This window comes from Pimephales promelas, chromosome 20, assembly GCF_988280905.1.
Source record: "Pimephales promelas chromosome 20, fPimPro1.hap1.1, whole genome shotgun sequence".
Classification (NCBI taxonomy): Eukaryota; Metazoa; Chordata; class Actinopteri; order Cypriniformes; family Leuciscidae; genus Pimephales; species Pimephales promelas.
In genome coordinates, this window is record NC_142788.1 from 18,321,645 (window position 1) to 18,346,519 (window position 24,875).

Sequence of the window (24,875 nt, forward strand, 5' to 3'; positions counted from 1 at the left end):
CCAACTAGATGAGGGACTTTCTTTTAATAAAGCTTGAGGTTAAAGAAAATGCATACTTTTCCCAAACTGAACTGACAGCTAAAGGTGGGGAACAGGATGCTTATTCAGTCAGGTCTGAGCCCCTACTGCTGCCCCCACCAACCCCCAGCACTTATTTGCCTTTGTTTTGAGATTGTAATTGAGCTGCCTCTGGAAGCCTGCCTGGATTGCATAGTGCAGTTGGAAGTGGTGTATGTTATGTGTGTGTGTGTATGCATGAGTGTGTGTGGGGGGGTCCGGGGTCCGGGGAACTGATGTGGGAGGCTGAGTTCACTAGCAGGGCAGGAGAGCAAAAACGATTGTGTGGACACCTCCACTATTCCTGACCTCGCAACAGTCTGCTCCTCATTTACGTGTTTATTTCCTGTTTGTGGTCTACATATGACATACTCCTGACCAGAAGAGGAAGACATAATCTGATACATCTACAGTGACATTACTGACACGGTTTGCAAGAGAATGTGCAAAATGGGGGTAACATCATAAACATTTCAGACTGAAAGGGAAGAAAGCTCAACTGGGAATCACCACATCCAGTCGTTGATGGATAGAGACTGATCCCTCAAGACAGAGAGGATGTGAAGATTTGCTGCTGAAGTACTACCTGCAAAATGTGTTATTGAGAACATGTAATAGTTGGGTCAGACTGCATCCGCTGTGACCCATGAATCCTGCAGATTTTCGGTGTGAACTCTGGCTGAACTCTTGGCCGCACTGTGGCAGGCACGCTCCGAATGCCTCTCCCTAAAACTCCCCCAACTCTACACTGCACAGTTCACCAGCAGGTCTCTTTTACACACACACACAGCCTCTCTCCATTCAAGGGGAATGGTGAGAGGACCTGAAACTCATTCCCTCTTTTAGTTGAAGCAGTAAAACCACAAACACTCCCCACTGCACATATACATAAGCAAATGAAGAACAAATGGCTTTACATACCAGACAGCCTGTGTAATATGACCTGGTTTTGGGCCCCCTCATAAAACCTCAGGTAGAGCTGCTGGCTTTAGAGGATGAAGTGGAGGTGAGACCCTGAAGGCTGCTCTTAAAACAGTAGGCAAGTTCTTCGACAGTTCTGGATTGTGCTTTGGATCATTAGCAGGTGTTCATTAGTGTAGAGTTTGGCTAGCCACAAGCTAAACTCATCAAAAGGCAGGTGGGATTTATGGGCACATCAACAGAGAGGTCACGTAGGCTCGGCAAAGTTGTAAGAGCTATAAACATTGAACCACGGATACCCCTTTTCTACTGAAATGGTGTTGGTTTCCAACAAGAGGATTTATTCCACCGACTTCCAGCTGAACAATGACTGTACAATGAACAGTCACTGACTGCGTGCCTACAAACAAGCTGCATTATGGTCTTTATGACTATTAATGTCAGTAGTTTTAAGAATTTTAAAGTAATCTGGTGCAATATTTAGTAGATCATATAATTGATAGTAATTACACAACTAAAATATTTTTTATTTTAGACAGACATTGAAAATTAGGTGATTGGAGGTTACATTCATTGCATTTTTTTTTTAAGTTTTTTTTTTTTTTTTATCAAACTCGTCAGACTGTTTTTTCTGTTTTGTATTCCATCTTGGCCCACAGCTCTGGGACCCTGTCATTGGAAAAGGGCCATGAACAAGGCCGTGGATATGCCATTCAAAGAAAAAATAACCTGAATACATAATTGAGTGGAAAATACCTGTTGCTTAGGCTGGCCATTTCTCTGACAGTTTGTGCTGTTTCGGAGGCAAAATCCAAAGCTCCTGCCACAGGTTTCGTCACGGTGCCAACCAATCCCTTCCCCAGACCAGAGAAAAATCCACTGACACCCCCCTCAGTCTTCACTCCCTCCACCGTTGATGTTATCACACTGGTCAGACCGCCAATGATGCCTACACAGCAATGAAACGCCAAGTTCAGTGGACAGTGCAATAACAATCTTATGATATTCACAATGGTACAATACTGTAAGTGTCTTAATACTGAGCATATGAAACGTCAAAATGTTTTGATGTACCATGAGCAAGACCATGAATCCCTGCCACAAGGTGCTCTCCGCTGGTGGCTCCATGATAGCGAATGCACTCTCGTTCAGTCTGATGCCGATTGTCCATTGTCTTGCCCAATCCATCTGATAAGGTACCTGCAAACTGCACAGACAGATAAACATTGAACAACAACATAAGAAAAGAACAGTAGATTATGTGTACTACAAATGAACAATTCTCATAACAAAAAGAAGCATTGCCACTTGAATGAATAAAGAAAATATTGAACTATAATATTATTATGCAGTATTAATACGTTAATTATACCAATAAGAAAACAAACCAAACCACATGTGGCATGAAATACATTTATACAGATTCTTTGAATTTGTTATTCAAACATTTGTCAATACATCAGGAATTGCTGACAATGGTCTTTTTAGTTAGTGAAACCCCCCACAGTGATCCTAAGGAGTGGACTGCCTGCATTGACCTTAAGGAGTGGACTGTCTACTTTAGGACACATCAATGACTTATTGTGGTTCATGTAGCTGTGTGGACTGCAGTCAAACAAAATCATGCAAATCACCTATTCTATTTTCCTCTGAGTTCATGACACAAATTTATTTCTAATGTCTTACAGTCACAATCACTCCAGCTTTATTTGCAAGGGAGCCACATTCTGGGCAACCACCATGGTTCTCAAACCCTTCCCCTGCTGAACTGAGGAAACACATCAATATTACAGATAACTGATTTTACACACCATCTCATCCAGCTGTCAAATATATCAGGCTGTAATTTGTCTAACGGGGTGGCGCTCCCCCCTCTTGGCACAGTTGACCTGACTTTGCCCAGAGTGGCCCCCCTCAGGTCCCCTGCAGGTGCCTCCTGGAAGGGAGTTTGTATTACAGGCCCAGCGAGCTCCCTAGTGCAGCCAGAGCACTTTATAAACACAGGCACATTCTGCAGAATTCAAGCAAGAGCCAGGCATGAACTTGGGATGACCCCTTCAAGCAAAGTCCCTGGTGAGTTCATCTGAAGGCCAGCTCAGATTCTCTGCTCCTCCTCTTCCACCTCCCTCTCTCTCACTCGCTTCCCTTTTTTTAGGCTTGGCTGTGAAATTATACCAATACATTTACCAGATATGAGTATGCGGGAGGGAGAGGAGGATCAGAACACTTTCAAGTTTATGGCCCGCCCACACCACCACCCCTTCTTGAGCCATTAGACCATCCTATCTCAAAGCAGGGCCCCTAGAGGTGTGCGGGAATGTGTTCCAGTGTCTATGTGTGAGAAAGAAGATGTAAAGGAATGGAAACCATGATGTGATTGCCAAGAAGTGGTTGAGTCTGACAGAGATGTGAAGAACTGTACAAGCTGATGAAGGTAAATGCTTGAGAGTTTAAGGCTGTTTGAGACATGGAAACAGTGATCAGCTTTAGGCAGCAGGGGTTAACTTTGCTGAAAATATGTCTAATGCATTGCTCAATATGAATTCAGATGTGTGTTTAAAGCATAGGTGCTATTGAAAGAAAATCTGTGGAGAAGCTTGGAGGCACATTGCAGTCAATGGAGGGTGCATTAGCTGAAATACCTATTAAAAAAGACCCAGGCCCCCATAAAGGTAAAACTAACAACAGAGAATTCCTGATGTCTGCACATGTTCCAAAATAAATTCTGGGTGGCCACTGACATAAGTTACAAAAACTAATAGTAATCTTTGCAAATACAATAAACCTCAAGCTTTCTAGGCACTTGATCAAACCAAAGCCCTCAAATGCCTTTTATATCTTTCATTAAAGTTTTTCCACCCCGAGCGGTATGACATGGAGCCTTATACAGTTGGTGGATGATTTTGGCAAAACATTTTTATTAATGCTGCTGGAAGTTCTCCAGGGGGAGTAATACTTTTTTATACTCATGAAATTGAATTAGTGGCAAAAAAAAGCATCCAACAGAGAAAGTTTTTTTTTTCTCTCAAGCAAACCTGAGCATTTGTTCAAGCAGTTTGTGTGTAATGAGCAAAGACCTTAAAAGTTGTTACAGCTAAAAGTAGAACTGAAGAAGTAGACAGCTAATATTAACTATAATTATTCAGTATGATGAGCATATTTAAACAAACACACCTTGGCTAAAAAGCAGCAAAGTGAAATGAGAACGGGTCAAGTGCGAATGTGAAAGTGCTGATTGAGACATACTGTAGTGTTGTCCCATGCTATGAGTACTTAAGACATTAGCTTGGCGAGTGTGGCTGGAAGGAAAGTAAATGAGAGCACAGAGGGAGCGGACAGAGCGAAAAGCATACAAAGCAATGTCTGACAGTGAGCTGGCTGCCAATGAAGGACGTGGTGCGATGGCCTGTTAGACAGACATGCTGAGAGCTGGCTGCAGGACATGAAGTGGAGGCTCAGGTCTGACCACACACAACTGCAGCCACATACGAGTACACACATTCACACACTGGTGCCATGAGCCAATTCCATCTGCTCAAACAAACTTCTTATAATGTTCATGAGAAAGTTACAGGGCTGATGTTCAACTTTTATGCTGACAAAACTATTAAATCCTGGTGTTCCCATGATTCTCTAAACATGCAGAATCCTGCCTGTTTACACAGGGAGACCAAAACTAATAAACTTCACTGAACCTTCACCACCTTATTGCATATTAGGAGGAAAATCAGGTCAGATTGCTCTGCTGGTGAACATCATGTGCATTTGACCTTCCAGTGCTGTTCCCATTCTTCTCCTGGAAATCATCAAATTACAACATGTGGCTAGTTCTTGTGTTCTGCTCAGGCAGACTGGTTGGACGCTTCTTCAAAAACGTTCAATAAGAAGTCTATGAAATAAACAGCTTCTAATTTACATTTGAACAGACCAGATCACAGAGGAAAATTCGTTCTCTTGCTTTTTTGTTGGTTATGACTTGGCCTTCCACTCATTGAATTCATGTTGGTACTTTGCAGCTAAACAAAATGACTTTATCATATATTATATATTTGAGAATAGCTCAAATAACCCTGTGAAATACTTAGGTGATCGGGTATCATGCATTGTTAGATGGACTGGTGAAGTTGACAGAAAATGTGAAACTTTCTTACCTTGGCAGCTGAGTTGGACACACCATGTGTAACACTGCGGATGAGCCCTCCGACGTTGCCATACTTGATGAGTTCATTCATACCCTCAGTGACATCGTTCAGTAAGCCCATGGGGTTGCCCAGGAAGTCCACTGAGCCCAGGATCTGAGCCGCCTGACTGATAAGCTCCTACAAAAAGAAGATGAAATCACAATGTATAGTATGAAAATATAATGTAAACATAATTCAGAATGAAGAATGTTTATGACCTCTTTGAAGTGCTTGAGGATGTCACTGATGATCATCTCCTGCGTCTCATAGGGATGGACTCGAGTGTAGGGGTACATGTTAATGATTGCATCTTCAAACCGAATGAGTGGGAACCCAAGGGTTCCCTTCAAGGCCTGTGCAGAACAACACTTGATTATAATGCAGACAACCACAGCACAATGCAAACTTCCAACAACAAATCTGCAACCAGTGAAGCGTTTATAGAACTACAGTTGATTCTACTGTGGCTCTTGTACCTTGAGGTCAGGGGGCAACTTGTGAGAGGTGAAGACGCTCAGCTTGACCTGAGGGACACTGATCTTCAAGTTTTCAAAATAATAGCGTTTTGGAGTTCCGGCATCTTCGCTGGCCTTCTCATAGAGGTTCTCATCCAGCTTCTCCACCTCTGAAAGACAAAATCATGAACTTAGCAGACAGAGCATTATGAATTCCCCATACACCACACCAGATGGATACCCACTACGCACCTCCCTCTGTCTGACCGTAGCCAAAGAATATGAGCAGTTTCATCAAGAGCTTTTCCTCAATGATGACAGTATAGCGGCGTGCTGTGACCATCAAATGCTGCAAGGCAGAGAGTAAAATATATAAATCAAACTCCTGTAGTCAAAGGAAGATGTACAGATGAGCCCGAAGCATTTTTGGTGAGAAAAAGAATCCATAAGTTCACTGCTTTCACCTTAAAAAGGTCTGTGAGCATAAGACTGCTGGGCACTTTAACAGCGTTGACCTGCAGAGCAGGACCTGAGTCCACTGTAGTACTTTCAATGGAGCCTGGAGTCACAGACAGCAAAACAGGGTGAGTGGAGCCCAAGAGCTGATTGTCCACCTGTAATAGATGAGAGAGTAAAGACATACATCAGAAATGTTTAGAATTATATAGAATAATTATATGTATATTTAGAATGAAAAATTCTGTCTACTGGATTCAACTTGGCTGATTTTTAATTTTTTTTGCTAATTTGCTAAGGCCTGTGCTAATTGAGGCCCCGTCAACACTACTGCGTTTTCATTTAAAAACGGATAATTAAAACAAATACAATCTCCGTCCACACCAGCGTCTTATCTGCATATTATAATTGATCTCCGCCCACATTAAAACAACTGAAAACATGGATCACGTGACCATTCACCAACACTTGGCCGGTGTAAAGAGGAAACGGATTGACTATTCCTCAGATTTGATGAAGAAGAAAGTAATGTTAGCTACCTGATGGGTGGCTGACGAATCAGGGAAGGTCACATCATGACTGATGACACCCAATCATAGAGCCGAGCGTGAGCCTTCACTAAAACACCCTCTGGAGATTCAAAACGCAAAACGGAACTGCAGCGTTTCTAAACTTCTCCATTTTAGGTCTTCGTTTTTCCGTTGTAGTCTAGACGGGAGGTGCAAACGTAGCAAAAGTTTCTCCGTTTTTAAACGAAAACGCAGTAGTGTGTACGGGGCCTGAGATCCGTAAAGTGTGTGCTGGGATCTGGTATCTGGTATCAGACTGATCATTGCATTTTCTTGGTATCTCTGTTCATGTGTTTTTGTATAAAAAGTTTATGATCGAAAATATGGTGAATGATCAGAAAAATCTAGATAAATGAATTAGTCTCATTAATCATCAACCATCTTGAGCCATTCCTAAACCAAAATAAGTAATTCCCAAACATTGGATGAATGCATTTTAGGTCTGTGGATGCTTACCTGAATGTCTCTCACTGTAAGCTCCAGTACCTGGCTGGCAGCGGTGCGGGTGAAGTGCACATCAATGCCAGACAGGGTGGCAAACACTAGCTCTTCAGGGAGCTTATTCACCAGTGATAGACCCACTCCTTCCTCTAGATTCACCAACACCTAAACACAAGGCCATGAATAGGGAGGTCTGAACTTCCTGTGCTAATTCGGTTTTTACTGGAAACACAATGATGGTAAAATTCCAAATCAATCAATCTGCTGGACAAACAAAAACATGTTTTTTACCTCAAGCTCCTCCTCAGGAACTTTCGTCTGAGCACTCTCTTTATTCTGGTCTTCCTCAACGCTGGGAGAGGGTCTATTCACGCGCCGTTGGTTGAAGTCACTGATCTGAAATGAGGTATGCAGCTTCTCATTATATTAGAAAGTGTGAAAGAAAGATAAGAACTGATTCAATTTCATATGGTTTCAGATGGCATGCTATCCCAACCATGCAATTCAATAACAACGAGACAGGAGGGCTGTCTTGCCTGTAGTACTCGTGTGGGCCCATCAGGCAGGACCTGTACGGACAGTACACCTGAGCCAGGTCTCATTTTCTGGTTGATAAACTGTTGCTCTGGTGTCGGTTCCATAACACCAGAGTCTGGTCCCAGTACCACCTCGGCACCATCATACAGGCCAGATAATCCTCCTCTTACCTAAAACAGCACATAAAATACTTTAAAAGAGCCACAGATTATTTCATACTGGGAAAAAAAATGGATGAAAGAAGAAGGACAGACCTGGACGACTAGTCTGGGCAAACCACAGGTCAACATGCCAGAGCTGAAGTGCCATGTCTGGGTGGTGCTGCGGCGGTTGTCTGGCCGTCTCAACATCAGAGGCTCATAGCTAAAAAAGAAAATGCAAGATACGTGAGAAATGACACCCACACACCATGATAATGTTTACTCTGCACAGGGACAAGAACAAGCTTAAGATAGACAAGCACAAGTTGTCCTTTGTTGTGCTGTGAAGAGTTCAAGTAACCTGTTGTCTGTCACGGCAGCCAGTCCAGCAATGTCAAGCACTAAAGATGAAGTGAGGGGTCGAGGTTGAGAAGGTTTGCTCTGTGGAGGTGATGAGCCCTCATGACAGAGCATTCCCGTTCCCGTCATCCGCCAAAGTTGGGAGCGCTTTCCAGGCTCCTAAACAGACAAAGAAATGTGAGAACCTTTGAGAATAAACTAGAAATGGAGAAACTGGCAGATATAAAGCTGAGAAAGAGTATAAGCAGACCTTTTTCTTTAGGATGACTCTCTGTGTTTTCGTCTCCACATCAAGCACCAGTTCAGCACTGCTGACCACCCGCTTCTTCCCCACTGGCCTTTTCCCTCCATCTCTGTTATCAAATCAAAGTGTCAACCTCAAGTGAATATTTACTTATATTTATAAACACCAGTTTGAAGAAGTAATATTGGAGTGAGTCAGCCACTGGAAAGTTTTCCGCTTGAAATTGGTCAAATTACCAATTTCAAGGATGAGTAAACTATTTGGAAAATTAAAGGTGGAGAACTCACTCTGAGAATGTGAAGGACGCCGCAATATAGATAAAGTTCTCATAGTAGAGCTTGTTGTATTCTCTAAAGAAGTTCATGTCAGCGGTAACCTCTGAAGATCCGGCTCCCTTCACAGTGAGGGTGAGGTAGGGTTGAAGAATAGGTTCATCGCAAGCGTAGTCCAGAACTGCCCCAGCTTTTACCTCTGTGTGTAGCCGGATATCAACCACTCCGTGTTGCCAGAACTGGATAGGCACCTGAGGTAAAGAGGACATGAGGACCAAAGAGTTTGTGGAGATTGTGTTTCTGCAATAAGCTTCAAGGCCATTTTAGAGGCCATTTACACAGCCATCATAAGATACCAGAAGTAAAAATCAAAGCTATCAGCTTGAATAAAACTAAATAACATGGCAGCTGGAAGTGGACCTGGGAAAACATCTAATTTCCCTCAATATGTTGGCAAGATCAGATAAAAAAAGAAGATGGTTGAATAAAAGCAGGAGCTCACAGCGCCTTAGGGAAAGCTTTTAGAGTAGGCCTATGAGTCGAGAGGGACATACTGCCAGTGACAGTAGAGCAAGGTGCAAGCAGCAAGATCTAGGATACTTCTATCCTGGACAAGAGTGTTTGATGATGAAAGATCTGAGACACCAAGATAAATCATTGAGAATGTGTCTAATCCCAGCACCAACAGACTTTTTATTGCTTAATATCAAGACCCACACAAAAAGAGCATCAAAATGTCTGCCCAAAAGAATTATTAGCAGATAAAAAAAGAAATCTGTTTTGATGCAAGGGCAGCATTGAGACAGAGAAGCCATCGGATGTAGAGCTGCCAGATGTGAACTCAATGCCTGAATCGATTGCTTAAGTCAAGCCAGGGGGAGTAAAAGAGCTATTTCATGTGACAAAAGCTTTAAATCCACCAATTGTAATGTCTAGAATGGTGTCTTTGTAAATTTAAAACCACCAACAGATCATATGACACTTTGGGGTTAGGGAAGGTGATGGAAAATGTGAACTCCCCCATTAATCCCCTAGATAACAGGATGATATTAATAACAGGTACGTTTGTAACAGGAAGCTTTCTCTTGCTATGCCTATGCTTTTATGAATGTTATAGTGTCCAAAATTGAACACTGAAAGGAAATAATATTGTCCTGATAAATGTAATTATTTTAGGAAGTCAGAAGTGCAAACAGAACCAAATGTATCCCTATGACTTTTCTGAAATGCAAGAGCAGTTTCAGAACAATTTCTTAAACAATTTAGGTTTGGGATTGCGGTTAGTACGACATTCTTGTTCATGTGCTCTGACAAATTCTCATGGGTGACCCGGGTTTAAGTAAAGGCCAGGGCATATTCCCAACCATCCTAGTGTTCCTCATTAGTCTCAAATCTTCTGAACCATTCTACTGCCTTACAATACTTAACAATGTGTACCCTCAGAGGACTTACCTCAGAGATGTTATCTATCCGGAAGGGTGGGGGCAGCTGGTCAGTGTCACTGAATGAGATTTGATGCGTTGCCCCTTTCAAAGCAATCTCAGCACGCAGGAAGAAGCAGTTCCCTAAAGTGTCCCTATGGAACACATAATGAGAGGAATATATGTCAATGAAATCAGGAACTTTTCCCTCGGTCATTTACTGTTCTGCTCAGCCATATCTAGAGAGTGGCATTAGGTACCTCATGTTGATGTGGAAAGATTTAGGTTTGTTGACCTCAAAACCTCCAGACCAGGTGCAGTTGGGTACATCCATGAGACGGACACAGAGAAGCTGATCATAGTCATTTCTAGGCCAGTGGAACACCACACTGGATCCTGGCAGGGTGGAGATATATCCATCTGGATTTGCTGTTCCCTAAAACAGGTTATCATAACAAACAAAACATTATCATTTATTTTCCTGTCTTTTATGATACATTAAAATATCTAAAAACATAGCACAATGAAAACATGGACTCTCACCTTTCCTCTGACAAATTCCCTCTGCGAGAAGGCTAACTTCTGAGAAGATCGATTGTCAAGTAGGTATCGTGGAGCAAAGGTCACAATGTGTGTGTCACGATAACGGCCTTTCCCCTTCCTCACATTTATTCCTATAATAAGACATTATATTCCATTATTAAATCACCTTTGCACAGGGGTGTCCAATCCTGCTTCTGGAGGGCCACTGTCCTAGCGAGTTTAATTCTAATCAAACACACCTGAACCTGATAATCAATGTCTTTAGGATTAAGTTGAAGCTAAACTCCTCAGGATGTTGGCCCTCTAGGAGCATTATTAGACATCACTGACTTAGCAGAAACCATAATGCAGGAGAAATGTTTCTTAAAATAGCATCAGCATTCCTTATTACCAATATTATAGATGAGTCCAGGTCTGTTGCTATGCTGTATGACTTTGAGTGCTCTCACTCCACTGCCCCCATCCAGAGAGAAACCCTGGCACCATCCTGGAACACCATCTGGGTGGATCCCTTTACCGATCCGCATGGTGCACCTGTTCAAAGAGGACAAGACTTTAGAGAGCTTTAATAAGGGGTAGTTATGCAGTTAAATTACAACTCTGCTATGTTGGATAATAAATAAATAACTCTGGCTGTGAAATGTTTGCAGGCTAATTAAACGAGCTAATGCATTCAAAAGCATTTGATGGGTGAGCATGGTGTGAACACACAATGTTCTTTGGTTTTTCCCCTTCACTTGCACTCACATATTGGGTTGCTCTTTGTCAGTGTAGCAAAAGAGCAGTGGGCTCAAACTCCTGGCTAACTCATGCTCCTCAAACTGCCCAGCGGCATCCGTTTTCCCATTGTCCTGGCGGAAGATCAGAGGCAGCCCTGCAGACACAATTACCAATGAAAATATTACAGACATGCTGCAGTAGAATTGAAGTCTTGAATTCAGATCATCAATCTGTAGTCAATGCTTAGATATGAAAGCATACCGGTCTTGTTGACAAGCCAGTAAGAAGCAGAGATGAGGATTTTTAATGCTCCTTGGGCTCTGAGAATAATCCGAATGGTGAGACAGAGCAGCCGTTTGTTGGCATCGTATAGCCGCATACGCACCACATAATTTTGTGTACCAGGAGGGATGAGCAGCTCCTTACAAATAGGAAAATTCTCTAGGAGCACACCTAAGAACAAACACCACACTCGTGAATGCTTGATGCGGATTAAAAACAGCAAACAGGTACATTTTCAAGTTAAATATGTAAAAGAAATGTAGCATGTACTCCAGTTCACCTAATTCTATATTTTGTGATGTGTCTACAGCATGCAGCACTGCCTCTTTCCCCGGTTTCATTGTTCCCTTGATTGAGGTCCCTTTGATGTAGTAGTTGAGGTCACAGGGAAGGAGGTTGGCCAGCACTAGCGTGGGCAGCAGATAGATGGTGTGACCTGGTTGGCGGTAGATCTGTTTTGTACCTCCCGCTACAGTTTTGGCAGGCTGCTGTTCAGGGTAGTTCTCTTTCTTAATGACGACACAAAACCTTTACAAAAAAAGTTAAAACAACAAAACAGTTCACAACTCAAGTTTCATTTGTCTTGATATTTTCTTTCTCCTCCCAGCCTGTTTTTACCTGAAGTTGCGTTTGAGTTGTTCATCAAAGTCTGCTGATTGGCACTCTCTCTTGCTGCTGCTGACATCACCAGGCCGCTCCACGGTAGTCCAATGGATGGGCACCTTACAGAAGAACAACCCTAAGCCTTTAGGTCTTGCCTGAAGCCTCCAAGAGGTCAGATGGAGAGGGATGGCCAAGGCCTCTCCGGGCAGGATGGGTGGCAGGACAACAGGTTCTGCAAAAGGTAAACAGTTAAAATAAGATCCATAGTAAATAAACACCCGTAAAGCGTCACAAACAGTGTGTGTGTGGGTTTGTAGACACTTACTGTCTGGAGCAGAAGGGCTGTCAAGTCGCACTTCCATGGGAACCTCAAGACGATTCTTAACTGTGAGCGCTGACTGCACCGTAATGACCTTACGTGCACTGCCCTCCATAGTGATGGAGAAAACCACTCGAACAGGCGGCAAGGCTGAGAACTGAACAGAGATTATAGACCGTCTACAAACTAGGATAATTAGGATCATTAGATGTAATGGTATGAGGTACAAACACTTACATATACATGAGGGTGTATGATGTTGGTTCTGCTAATTGGGCTGCCAACCTAGAAAAGCCAGGTCATTTGATTTTTATGAAGCATTATTTCCATTTTTCATAAACTACTAAAATATTTTGTAGCTCAAAATGATCAAATAACGAAAGAGGGGAAAAAAAACGATTCATTTCAAAGACCCATGAGAGAAATCCAAGACTTCAAAATGCATGTAGAGAATCACTAATATTATGCATTTATGAATTACTAATGATTTTAGCAGTTCGAATGAAGGTCAGAAAACTTCCTTCTCCACATAACTAACTACTGAATTTGCACAATTCTAAAATGTTTGACCCGTTAACTCACAGTGCTCGAGGGGTTGTTTCGATCAGGGGCGGCGTAGCGGAAGAACACTCCAACCTTGTCCACTGACACTGGCTTCACCTGCTCCCAGCCCACAACACGCACCAGCAGCTGGTGGAGTTTCAGCTCATGGGTGTGTCTGAGGATAAAGAGCACATTATCAGTAAAGAGATGAAAAGTAAATCAATGAAGTATTGAGAAGAAAACAGTACAGCAAAACTGTCCTGTCCAACATTAGCACATTCAAAGCCTATTGGATTGCATTTGCATTTACAAAAAAGACACTCTCTGCTACCTATGTCTCAGTTTCTCCCGGGCCTCAAACTCAAACGGGAGCTCCTCCCCAGGCAGCACCTCTCTCCACTGGCTGATGTTGTGCGTATCATCTGTTCCAGGCCCATTCACTTCAGATATGGAGTCGGCACTGCTGCTGTGAGATAGTGCCACTCTGTGGACACACCAGAACCACCATGAATTTTCCCAAAGTATAAAATGTAGTTAAATACTGTAGTGTGAGTTCTTCTAACCTGGTTGGTGTGGTTGTAAGAGTAGCAAACCACATAGTGCAGCCAGTATGGTTGCGTAAGGCATAGGGCACAAACGGCTGCCTCCTCTTGGAGAGCTTCATATCCGCTGAAACACGGCATGAATATAAAATCAGTCACAGGTCTCACACAAGATTGTGAATATTGCCAGCTATATCAGGTATTGTGCACCAAAAACATTTTTTTGGAGGAAAATTAGCTAGAAACGTTCCTTCCTAAAGTATGGCCCAAATCACACATTCACTGAGATGCCACAAAAAAGAAAGACTATAAATAAAAATTCAGTAAAAAACACATTCAGAGTAAAAAGACAGCATGATTTAAAGAAAAATATGATATCATAAACTGTTTCATATCTAATATGCATGCATGGCAATGAGTAAGGGTCAGGGGTAAATTATTAGTTGGGGTTAGAAAAAAAGCCCAGAGAACAATGGTATCCTAAGGTTTACGATACTAAACACGGCAGCCTTCTGACTTCTCTAAGGTTGGCTACGCGTCTATGAACTGTACCTCGGGCATGAATCTGCTGCTCGAGACAAGTCAAGCTGGTAGAGCTTCTAGTTCTAAGGTAGGCAAGAGGAAGACCTGACAGCAGAGAGAAAAGAAGAAGAGAGAGAGAGACATGCTAGGAGGCTGTAGGAGACGCATACGGTCAAAGAGAAGGGTTAGAATGAGTTGCGCACGCGGCACATCATGTTAGTATATGTTGCGATCTTCTCTAAAAATACAGATAGAACTAATTGTTAGTCACTAATTCAGCATGATATTAAGATTTACATTTCAATTTGTTGTTGATTTTCTGGGTTTAGACTCTGTGAATTGTGTATTCTACAATTCATTTATTTGTCTAAAGCTGAAGTGTGTGTTTGTAAAGATGTTAAAAGTCTATCCTCCCATCCTAGCATTATTTTCTATCCTAGCTTAAAATGCCGAAACAACTACAAGCAAATGATTTGTAGGTTGAGTTCTCCTGTTTGACAGACATTGAAAGTGTATGGAAACTCAGATTAAAAAAAATCAGTATTTTTGCAATTTAGCCTTCAAAAGTTTGAGGTCAGCAGGATTTTTAAAAAGAAATTCAACCTTTTTTTTCTATAAGAATACTTTAAATGAATCAGAAGTGACAGTAATTAATGACAGTAAAAGATTTCCATTACAAAATAAATACAGTTCTTTTTAACTTTCTATTCATCAAATCCTGAAAAGTATAAATACTATATAAATAAAAATTTAAAATATTACACTTCAAAATATATTAAAATGGAAAACTTTACTCTATTAGTTATAAAATAAATGCATTTGTGGTGAGTATAAGAGACTTCTCTCAAAGACACTTTTGAACAGTAATCTATATTTGGTGACACTAGTGGAGCCTAAATTACACACTTCAGCTTAAAAAGATTTATTAGACAGGTATGTAACTCCAGTGCAGTTAATCTTTTTTAAGAGCTGGACGAGAGTACAGGTTAAGCAGATGGCAAATACTCACTCTGGCCAAAGGACGGGGGGTCCACTGATGACCCCATCCAAGACAGAGTGGCAGGGGGCTGTGGCGACTGCTCGTCTTCCTTGCAGTAATCTGCCAACCACGAAGTCTTGGTGGTGCTGTACTGCTCTGTGAGTCAGGACGACAGGCCCGCAGCAGGGTGTCAATATTAACATACCACTTATAAATATGGAAGCAAACAGTTAGAGAAAAGCATGGAGGCCTATGAGTGTGTTTGACCCAGACTATGTACCCAGTAAGACAGAGGTGATGTTGACATCCAGCCTCTGCTTGGCTCGTACTCCGATCTTCAGGCGAGGAGGATGGAGCCGGCCTGCCGCCTGTCGCTGCCAATCCAGGAAACATGGCCAAGGCTCGATGAATGGCTCCCAGCCTGTAGACCGGCAGACACAAGTGTGTGTGCGTATGAATGTACACAGAAATACATAGTGCAGGGTTTACACTCCGTTCACAATTACTTCACAACTCAATGCCTGAAAATGACCTATATGGTTTTTCCTTGGAAAACAAACGCAAAATAGTCAACATCAAAAAATTCCTTTATTTAATAAAAACAGTGCAGAATCCTCATATTTATTATGAAAACAGTTCAATATATCTGTCAATATTGGCTATTTAATTATGCCAGTGTTATTTTAGTACTGTTCGTATACTATTATAGTATTTATTATTTTTATATTAAAATTTTTAGGGCCGAGTATTGTAGGACCCTATTGGAATTGCTCTGTTTATTATTAGGTTTTGTTGTATTAAAGGGTTGGTTAATCATGTCATTAATGGCATAATTAATAATTAATTCTGGTGCGCCCGAAAACATGTCATCAGCATCACTGAACGCTGATTGACAACAGAACCGGAAGACAATACAATGCTAAATAAAGTTGTAGTTTTTGGACCAAAATGTATTTTCGATGGTTCAAAACATTCTAATTAACCCACTGATGTCACATGGACTACTTTGATGATGTCTTTATTTCCTTTTTGGACAAGGTTAGTATACCATACATACATTTTCAATGGAGGGACAGAAAACTCTCGGACTAAATCTAAAATATCTTAACTGTGCTCCAAAGATGAAAGAAGGTCTTATGGGCTTGGAATGACATGAGGTTGTCAACATGAGGTAATGACATCATTTTCATTTTTGGGTGAACTAACCGTATAAACGAACTTTAATTTATTTTCAAAGTAAATTTTAATTTGTTTTTATTTCAGTCTTAGTTTTAGATAGAAAATACATATTAGATTAAAAAAAGTAAAGTAATAAAATGACTATCAATCATATTTTAGCCTTATTTTAATTACAGAAAAAAAATGTAATAGTTGTAATTTTAGTTCTCAATGGCAACCGTGAATTGTTCATGCTCATTTGTCCAGTTTTTACATGTAAATTGCCTTAGTCATATTCTAACAATCATTTAAAGTTAATCTTTGAAAACAGTAGTAATTTAATAACGCGGTTTTAACATACGTTTTAGCAAATATCAAAATGACTATTCATTTTCATTCATTAATCAGTTATTGCCCTTTAGCTAACTCTTGAAAACGTACTGAGATTCACATGACACGCATGCCGAGATCTCACCTGAGAGTTCTCTGTTGTAATAATCTCCAGACAGAGTGAAACTAGCCTTGCCTTCCTGCATAGACCCAATCCTCTGGAGAACATAAAGACCTGCAATGGAAGAGAAAAGCTGCTCCAGAATTGCCTGCCTACAGTATATGTGACACATGGAGTATCACAGTATGCGGTCATCCTCACGTGAGAAGGTGAGCTCTGCCAGAGGGACGTCACAGTCCAGACAGTCATCGATGAAGCAGATACACACGCTCTCGGCCTTCACTTCCACTCCAGATAAGGGATGAGCCGAGTGGCTGCTGGAGTCGGAGTCAGTTCGGCTTCGGCTCGACATGGTCTCTGCATTCTCCCACAGCCAAGTGGCAGCTTGGTCCAACTGACCTATAATTCAATGCACACAAATATAGACAATGGAACACACCATTCTTGGATTCACATGCATCTTTTGCAATGTAGGTAGACTAGTGCACTGCTGTACCTCTACAGTGAATGAGTGCACGTCTGCAGTCTTCCTTCCTGAACCCAAGGTCCTGTAACCGCTTAAGCTGACCTTCTACAATGAAATATTAGAAGAAACTTCAGCAAAGCTCTTTTCTAAAAGTATCACATATTTACATAAAGGAATAGTTAATTAAAAATTAACACGCCTTCATGTCATTTCAAACCAATGGAAATCATGCACAATCTAAAATACATGCAATACAGGTACCTAACCAAATAGTTTTTTTTATAATGATACAAAAAGTCATACAAAATGTGGATATCAGTGTTTTCGGTGCATGATCACAACATGGCTATCATATGCCTTCAGAAGACTTTGAATAGCACATGAGTCAAATGAACCACTTTTATAATACTTGTATACAACTGTTGTTTCCATTTCACAATCACTGCAATTGAATGGATAAGGTAACTAAAAAACAAGGAACATGGGTTTGGAATGACATGAACGTGAGTCAAGGACAATAATTTAAAGTATTGAAAATATATCATTTTTTAATTAGTGAACAAACCCAGTAAAGCCTCAGTCTTGAGCCTGAAGCTGTGCTTTGCATCTGTACTGGCAGTGGATTCTGAACTCTCAGCTTCTGTGGCAGTGTCTAAAGGGCCGGTGGATCCTGTGGTGGGAATGGACTTAGCTATTGCAAGGAAAAGTTGCACATCATTGTAGGAAAGGCGGATGTCTAGAGCAGGAAACTGGATCTGTGGGGGAAACAAATTCTTGAATTGTGCACTTATGGCTCAATCCTGACCTGTGGTTCAATTCAACTCAGTACTGACCTCCAAGAGAGGTGGAAAGTCCGCTATGTTGAAGGCATCTAGGAGCCCTGTACTGCTCTGGTACGTTGGGCTGCCACAGAGCTCCATTTGCACATTGACAGGATCAATGATGGACAAAGCTGTTTCCTGCTCACTGCCCAGTCGACATGAGAATACCTATTAAACATTTTTTTTTTAAATCAAACAATCAAAATAATGCTTTCTTTTATGTCATGGATATTGTAAAATCACAGACATCCAGGGCAATTACCTCAATGCCTGCTAAACTGCCAGAGAAAGGCCTGTCCAGGAGTCGAGGCTTGTATGTCAGAACAGTAGTGCCTTTCAGAATGATAGCGTTGGTGTCCAAACATGAAGAATCTTCAACGACCACAAACTCTGTCCCTGGAGAAAAAAAAAAGACTTATTTAAGCTTCCATTCTATGTAATATTTCTAATCCATCCATCCATCCATCCATCCATCCATCCATCCATCCATCCATCCCTCCCTCCCTCCATCCAATACAAAGAAAATACATGTATAATGTTACAAAAGATTTTTTTCTGATAATTGCTGTTTATCATCTTTCTATTTATCAAAGGATTCCAATAAAAAAAAGTATCAAGGTTTCTACACAAATATTAAGCAGCACAACTGTTTTCCACATTGATAATAATGCAAAAGTTTTTTTGAGCAGAAAATCTGCATATTAGAATGATTTCTAAAGTATCAAGTGATACAGAAGACTGGAGTAATGGATTTTTTAATTAATTATTTATTATTCAATGTATTGTTTAATATTTATTTAATATTATTTAAATGTAATTATTGAATAACAGGATTATTCTCATATTGTAATAATATAATATTATATTATCACAACATATTTTTAAAGGCAAATAAATGAAGCTGAGCATAAGAGACTTATTTTAAAAAAAACATAAAAACAATCTTACCAAACCCAAACTTTTAAACAGTACAGTGTATTATTTTTAATTTAAAATAATGTGTGTGTTTGTATACATGATAATATTTAGCTGTTTTTATGTTTTAGGAAGGAAGGTCCTTCACGAGGATTCAAATTTTTCTTTTCCATCAAAAAGTCTGAAATGCCCCAATGTAATTCCTAAATCTACTTTTATAAGGTAACACAATATTGTTAAGACGTTACCTGTCACATTGAGTTTGACCTCCAGGTATTTATCTTGAGTGACCGGCACAGTGGATCTCTTAGTGACCACGCCACTCTTAACAGTTTTGGGCATGACAGCCGCCGTGCTGCCTTGGTCACTGCTGCCACTTGGCCAGCGCTGGTGGGTGGACGCTGCTTCTTTTTCCACAGGCATCTGCAAAAAGTCCCTCACCATTTGCAGCCAATCAAAAATTAGGAAAACTCGCAGATTGTTTAACACCACAGTGAAGCATGAGGAGTCCCGCGTAGATCTGTCAGACAGGGAGAATAGGGAGTAGAAAAAGCAATCTTCAGATGATAATAATAATAATAATTTGTTGCATTTATATAGCAGATTTCTGGGTACTCAAAGCACTTTACATGTGGAAGGGAGGAATCTCCTCAACCATCACCATGTGCAGCATCCACCTGGATGATGCGACGGCAGCCATATTGTACCAGAAAGCCTATCACACACCAGCTTATTGGTGGAGAGGAGACAGTGTGATGAAGCCAATCATGTACTGTATATATATATATATATACACACACACACACACACACACACACTGGTATGGGTACTTAGTAGTATTTTCAGAGGCCAATGGGCAAATTTGGCCAGGGTTACACCCATATTTTTTTTTTTTTTGAAGGACAAGTCAGGACCTTGGTTTAACGTCTCATTCTAAGGATGGTGCTTTTTGACAGTATAGTGTCCCCATCACTATACTGGGATGTTAGGACCCACACAGACTAACATCTTCACTGATTCCTCTTCCAGCAGCAACCTAGTTTTCCCATGATGTTTCCCATCGAGGCACTGATAAGGCTCAACCCTGCTTAGCTTCAGTGGGTAACCAATCTTGGGTTACATGATGATAGCTGCTGACCAATGGAATGCATTTAAATGTAATTTTATTAGTGGGCCCAGACCTGTAATGTAGCTCCAGCTGCAGAGAGGCTCGGTTGGTCCCTGTCCTGGATGGCTGCAGAACGCAGTCAAACACATTGTGTTTTCCTTCTGTTGGTCCACTGCACCCAGTGAATCGAGTGTCATGGGCCAGGAGTGAATGGGACACTAGGTTTACAGATTTGGAGCTATTAGAGAAACTCTCAAACAGGAGCTTGGATTTCATAAAGTCAAACCTAGTGGGGAAAAAAGAGTAATTATACTTTTTATCTATAAAAAAAAGTGCAAGGAAATAAAACATTTTGAACAAATGATATACCTGGCCAAAGAGCGGTTATGACCTGTGGATTTAGGGTTGTCTAGTAACTCCAGACTGACGTCCTTCATGTCCACCAGAAGAGACAGGGATGTGTACACATCACCACTTAACACGGTCTGCATGATGACACTTCCATTAATACACTGTCCAGGCCTACAAAGCCTGCAAATTAATTCCTTTTTTCCCCCCAAATTCTTATCTTTATTTTAATAATAATATCATTTTGCCTTTATTAAAGAGGTCGGGACAGGAAGCAAGTGGGAAGAATCCAGAAATTACATAATTTGATTTATAAACAACATTATATAAATCAAATAATCAAATATATATAATTTGCTTTATATATAACATTATAAACATAATTCCGTAACAGTATGGGCCATTTATATTTCTTCTTGTTAATCACTGTTCCACTGTTTTGAAACCCTAACTGATAGTGGTAATTTTGTATTTATATCAATCATTGTTCTAAAAGTCAAAAGGTCACATGATACACAACTACATGTTGTAAATTTGAACACTAAAACTGTTCATAATTAAAAAAAAACTAAATAGGAAAGCTTCTATAATAAGCTTACATAGCTGCTGGGGTCTTGGAGATTATAAGGTCTGAGGAATTCCTCCACAGGTTCTCCCAGATTGTGATCCAAGAGTCCACGGATCAGCTGATACCTCTCCAGGTCCAGGGAGCAGTGTACAGAAGACAGGCTACCGTGGATGGACATGTCCGGGACGGCATGACTTAGTTCCCTAAGACAATGAGAAAATGAAATGCATGTTAATAACAAAGACAAAGGAAACCACCTAAACTGGGAGTATTTTAGATTAAGGCAGGAAAGCTTAGGCCACATAAGGACAATTGACTGACTTGTCAAGGTTGCGCTCAACTTTCAGCTTTAGACGGCAGCGCTCCTTTAGCAGGCTCTCTCCACTTCTACATACTGAGTAGGATGGGAAGACCAAGTCTGTGTCCAGATGCTTTCCAACACTGTCCCATGGCTCTAGGGGGAACCGCTCTGCAGCAAATATGTCCATCTCTTGAAGGTCCAGAGCTATACAGTCCAGCAGACACACATGATCTTCTGTAACAAAAGGACAAGTCACTTATCACACAGTTTTGGGTAAATATAAACACAGAGTCCAGAAAAATCCACTATCCACAGAGTCCACTAATAAAAAAGTTTTTAGCATTTAATTTAGGGATAACTTCAGAACCGATCTGCTTTGAGATCAGTTTCACCCTACGTATACATATTTAAAAATTTGTTTCCCACAATAAGTGTATTCCATGGGTGCTGACCTGGACTTGAAGGCACATCTCCTTCTGGGATGGATCCTAGGCTGGGCTGGGGTTTGCCAAGGATAAATCCAAAAGCTGTGCTGGAACTTGAAGACTTTTTTTCTCTTGCCTTCCCAGCATCAGAGGCAGGCTGGGCATCTTTCACTCGATCCTTTAGGAACGATTACATTGTTAAAACACACACACACACACACACACACACACACACACATATATATATATATATAGACAATTTCCAAAAAAATGCAACCAAAACATTAATTTTTCTTTAAAAAATCAGTATAGAAATTTTAATTGGAAAGAAGACAGGAAAAACAACGTTATGGTCTTAAAATATAGAAATTGAAAATTAGTTATTGATCACATGGATCTTTGACATTCAATCAGAAAAAAATATCAGTATATAGGTTTAGAATGTCATAAGAATGAATAAATAATGACATCTTTTTTGTGTGACATTAAAATTTCATTGCATTTCCTACAGACTATGCTAAAATGGAATTTACTCAATGTGAAACTGTTCTTATCAGTCATGAAAACAAGTAAAGAGAGAAGAGACACCATCATATTACCCAATAAGAAACACACATCAGGATAGCATGCCCTAATACCTTATAATGTGAGGGATCCTTGTATGAATTAGCATGCAAAATCAAATTCTTAAAAAAAGATGAGATGATTGTTAATATTCATAAACTGTTAATTTAGGTCTGATATTCCCACAAACTGTACACAACCACACAGGGGTTAAATTAAACCTAAATAAATACAATTTTACTGGAAAGCTGTGACCTCGACCATGCACCATAAAGAATGGGACTACATCCATGAAGCACTTTCCTCAATTCGTGTTTGAAAGATACAATTTGCTATCCCCCCACCCCCCTGCTTTTCCCTTAATGAAATCATTATCAGATTGCAGCAAACAGTAAAATGCTCCTTAAATGCATCCCACAGCTGCAGAGTGGCGATGTAGTGTACACTATATAGTGATGGTAGGACTCACCAGAGAGGGGAAAAAGGTATGTGCCATTGTAAGTTTCTCTACCTTATCTCTAAGAGAGAAGGTGCCATGAGAGCCAGCAGGCAGGAAACAGTTACGAACTCGGAGTTGGCCTAGGTTGGCCACTATGAGGCGTTTAGAGTGGGAGCTTTCTGGGATCAAGAGGACAGGAGCACCTGCCTCAATGTCCAGCAGCACACGAGCAGCTCGCTGTGGGCGATCACGCACCTGTAGAGTAGAAAGTCAATTTTAAACAATCCCCTTCAAAGGTCACTACAATGTCATGATGACTGACATTATATAAAAGAATATAGCATGACTTGTGTTCATCTAGTTCATTTCACTTAGGTTTTATATAACAAATAGTAGCTCACTTCCAGATTCGCTTTGGCTTAGCCACAAAACAGAATCGAGTGAAGTTAAAGCTGCAGTCCGTAGTTTTTCCTGTTTCTCGCCATCTCTGTTTGAAATTGGCAATTGCAGTTATGAGCGGAATTATCAACTTTAGGTGGGTTGTGCCTCCAATGTTTTGAGGAGAATGTGCGGTGTCAGTCACTGTGCCGCTTATGTTTTGTAGATAAAAATAGTAATTAAGAATTAAATAATTAAATAAATAAATAATTAAATAATTTAGAAATTAAAGGCATTTGTCCAAGCGTTATTTTAGCCTCTGATTTGAACGCTCTGTTTGAAGGGCGTGTCTGCTGTGGGATTTATTGTAACCGGCCACTGCTGTGATTGGCTAACATGCTTGCATATGAAATGGCTACATTTTATTCATATGAAACTCTTTAATACTTTTACTACAGCTATTATACTTTTTTACTCTTACAGCTATCGAGATTAACGAATCGTGAGAAGTTTTTAAAGCATTTAGATCTTTTCCAATCACATAAAATATTGCCGTGATGAGCATTGAGTGAGCAGATGACAGTCTGTTGATCGCGAGAATGAAGATCTTATCATTGTAATGCAGTTTCTGCATTCTCTCTAAAGCTTTCACCAATGCAAACACGATGATGTACATACAGTAAGAGCTTCGTTGTGCAGTGTAACATGCGTCATTGATTTCATAACGAGCTGTCCAGATAAACTTGTGCTGTGTGGAAAGATTGTTCTTTGGTTGCTTTCTTTATATAATTTGTTCACAATTTACACTAGGTTGTACAGAAGCACACATGAGGAAGGGAAAAATAAATATTTAAGGGAGCCATCTCAACATTTCAACATTTTCACTTATTCTGTCAAGAGGTTACCACTAAACAAACAGAATTAAAGAGGTTCACTTACTGTCTGACCCTCAACGGCAGCTCTCTGCCTGCCCAGGACATCCTGTAGCTGTGTGAAGTGTTGGATAAAGGCCACCACCTCGGCCTGGAAGCGCTGGGTATGGACATACTGTACTGAGGCCATCTGAAGAGATACCTTCATATCATATTCTCGCTGCAAGCAGGGGTCAGGTTCTCCGTACCTGGAGATGGAGGCAATGTCAAAACTAAATCAGACACATAAAATGTGAAAATGTGTAACATTAGGTTACTTGCGTAACCATGGTTCAATATGCATTAATTAAATTATATAAACGAGAGAAAATACTTGTGTATGTTGTAGACAAGGGCCTCTCCACCACGAGTTGTGAAACGCTCTCTGTATAGATCCCCGTGGGGTGTCAAATCACTCAGTGACAAAGTTCCCAGACTTCCTTGCAATGCTAGATCTCCATCTGAAAGTGACATACATTTAGCAAGTGTAAATTTTCAGAAAAATCCTTTTTTCTGATTTTAACAAATTTTATCATACTTATACAGTACACTCACCAATCATTTCCATATGTGTAAACAGTTTAGAGACACTAGCTTTAGCAAGCTCATTGGTCTTCTTCCTCAGGACCAGTGATAACGAGTGAACCTGTGAAGGAAGTACAAATGTCATTTTTAAAGATTATACAGTCAGGTTCCGTAAGTAAAAACTCCATTCATTTTCTCCATGAGGAAACTTTTTAACAAAAACGCATAAATCTTTAAAGGCAGACTTACTATGCGTTATGCGGTTGTGAATGGAAAAAATACTTCCGGAACCAACATCAGTGAAAAACTGTGCGGGCACTAATTCACTCTATACTGCCCATAATGTTTTTTATTTAAATACATTTTGTTTTATAAATGTATTTTTTAAAA

The 24,875-nt window shown here is 40.5% G+C and overlaps 1 protein-coding gene across 5 annotated transcripts in view; it reads right to left on the bottom strand.

Annotated features, from left to right (window-relative positions):
* Positions 1 to 24,875, bottom strand: part of vps13d (vacuolar protein sorting 13 homolog D) — a 42,117-nt gene that overhangs the window by 5,287 nt on the left and 11,955 nt on the right. For 3 of the 5 annotated variants that reach the window (XM_039651375.2, XM_039651378.2, XM_039651376.2), the window contains 46 exons: positions 24,516 to 24,606; positions 24,295 to 24,421; positions 23,989 to 24,169; positions 22,702 to 22,926; positions 21,696 to 21,846; positions 21,264 to 21,477; positions 20,974 to 21,145; positions 20,396 to 20,511; positions 20,100 to 20,312; positions 19,167 to 19,438; positions 18,266 to 18,399; positions 18,016 to 18,171; positions 17,748 to 17,937; positions 17,213 to 17,287; positions 16,918 to 17,115; positions 16,741 to 16,830; positions 15,388 to 15,528; positions 15,138 to 15,263; positions 14,159 to 14,233; positions 13,628 to 13,733; positions 13,396 to 13,548; positions 13,104 to 13,239; positions 12,759 to 12,806; positions 12,528 to 12,678; positions 12,218 to 12,434; positions 11,880 to 12,127; positions 11,579 to 11,770; positions 11,345 to 11,471; positions 10,989 to 11,131; positions 10,598 to 10,728; positions 10,315 to 10,490; positions 10,086 to 10,209; positions 8,649 to 8,884; positions 8,368 to 8,470; positions 8,119 to 8,276; positions 7,872 to 7,980; positions 7,617 to 7,787; positions 7,372 to 7,476; positions 7,096 to 7,245; positions 6,079 to 6,228; positions 5,867 to 5,963; positions 5,636 to 5,784; positions 5,378 to 5,512; positions 5,130 to 5,297; positions 2,053 to 2,185; positions 1,735 to 1,927 (listed from right to left, as the gene is read on the bottom strand). In XM_039651375.2, the coding sequence (XP_039507309.2) occupies positions 1,735 to 1,927; positions 2,053 to 2,185; positions 5,130 to 5,297; positions 5,378 to 5,512; positions 5,636 to 5,784; positions 5,867 to 5,963; positions 6,079 to 6,228; positions 7,096 to 7,245; positions 7,372 to 7,476; positions 7,617 to 7,787; positions 7,872 to 7,980; positions 8,119 to 8,276; positions 8,368 to 8,470; positions 8,649 to 8,884; positions 10,086 to 10,209; positions 10,315 to 10,490; positions 10,598 to 10,728; positions 10,989 to 11,131; positions 11,345 to 11,471; positions 11,579 to 11,770; positions 11,880 to 12,127; positions 12,218 to 12,434; positions 12,528 to 12,678; positions 12,759 to 12,806; positions 13,104 to 13,239; positions 13,396 to 13,548; positions 13,628 to 13,733; positions 14,159 to 14,233; positions 15,138 to 15,263; positions 15,388 to 15,528; positions 16,741 to 16,830; positions 16,918 to 17,115; positions 17,213 to 17,287; positions 17,748 to 17,937; positions 18,016 to 18,171; positions 18,266 to 18,399; positions 19,167 to 19,438; positions 20,100 to 20,312; positions 20,396 to 20,511; positions 20,974 to 21,145; positions 21,264 to 21,477; positions 21,696 to 21,846; positions 22,702 to 22,926; positions 23,989 to 24,169; positions 24,295 to 24,421; positions 24,516 to 24,606 (6,956 nt within the window). The remainder of the gene's footprint in view (positions 1 to 1,734; positions 1,928 to 2,052; positions 2,186 to 5,129; positions 5,298 to 5,377; positions 5,513 to 5,635; positions 5,785 to 5,866; positions 5,964 to 6,078; positions 6,229 to 7,095; positions 7,246 to 7,371; positions 7,477 to 7,616; positions 7,788 to 7,871; positions 7,981 to 8,118; positions 8,277 to 8,367; positions 8,471 to 8,648; positions 8,885 to 10,085; positions 10,210 to 10,314; positions 10,491 to 10,597; positions 10,729 to 10,988; positions 11,132 to 11,344; positions 11,472 to 11,578; positions 11,771 to 11,879; positions 12,128 to 12,217; positions 12,435 to 12,527; positions 12,679 to 12,758; positions 12,807 to 13,103; positions 13,240 to 13,395; positions 13,549 to 13,627; positions 13,734 to 14,158; positions 14,234 to 15,137; positions 15,264 to 15,387; positions 15,529 to 16,740; positions 16,831 to 16,917; positions 17,116 to 17,212; positions 17,288 to 17,747; positions 17,938 to 18,015; positions 18,172 to 18,265; positions 18,400 to 19,166; positions 19,439 to 20,099; positions 20,313 to 20,395; positions 20,512 to 20,973; positions 21,146 to 21,263; positions 21,478 to 21,695; positions 21,847 to 22,701; positions 22,927 to 23,988; positions 24,170 to 24,294; positions 24,422 to 24,515; positions 24,607 to 24,875) is intronic. The other 2 variants (XM_039651379.2, XM_039651380.2) reach the window with 2 other exon arrangements.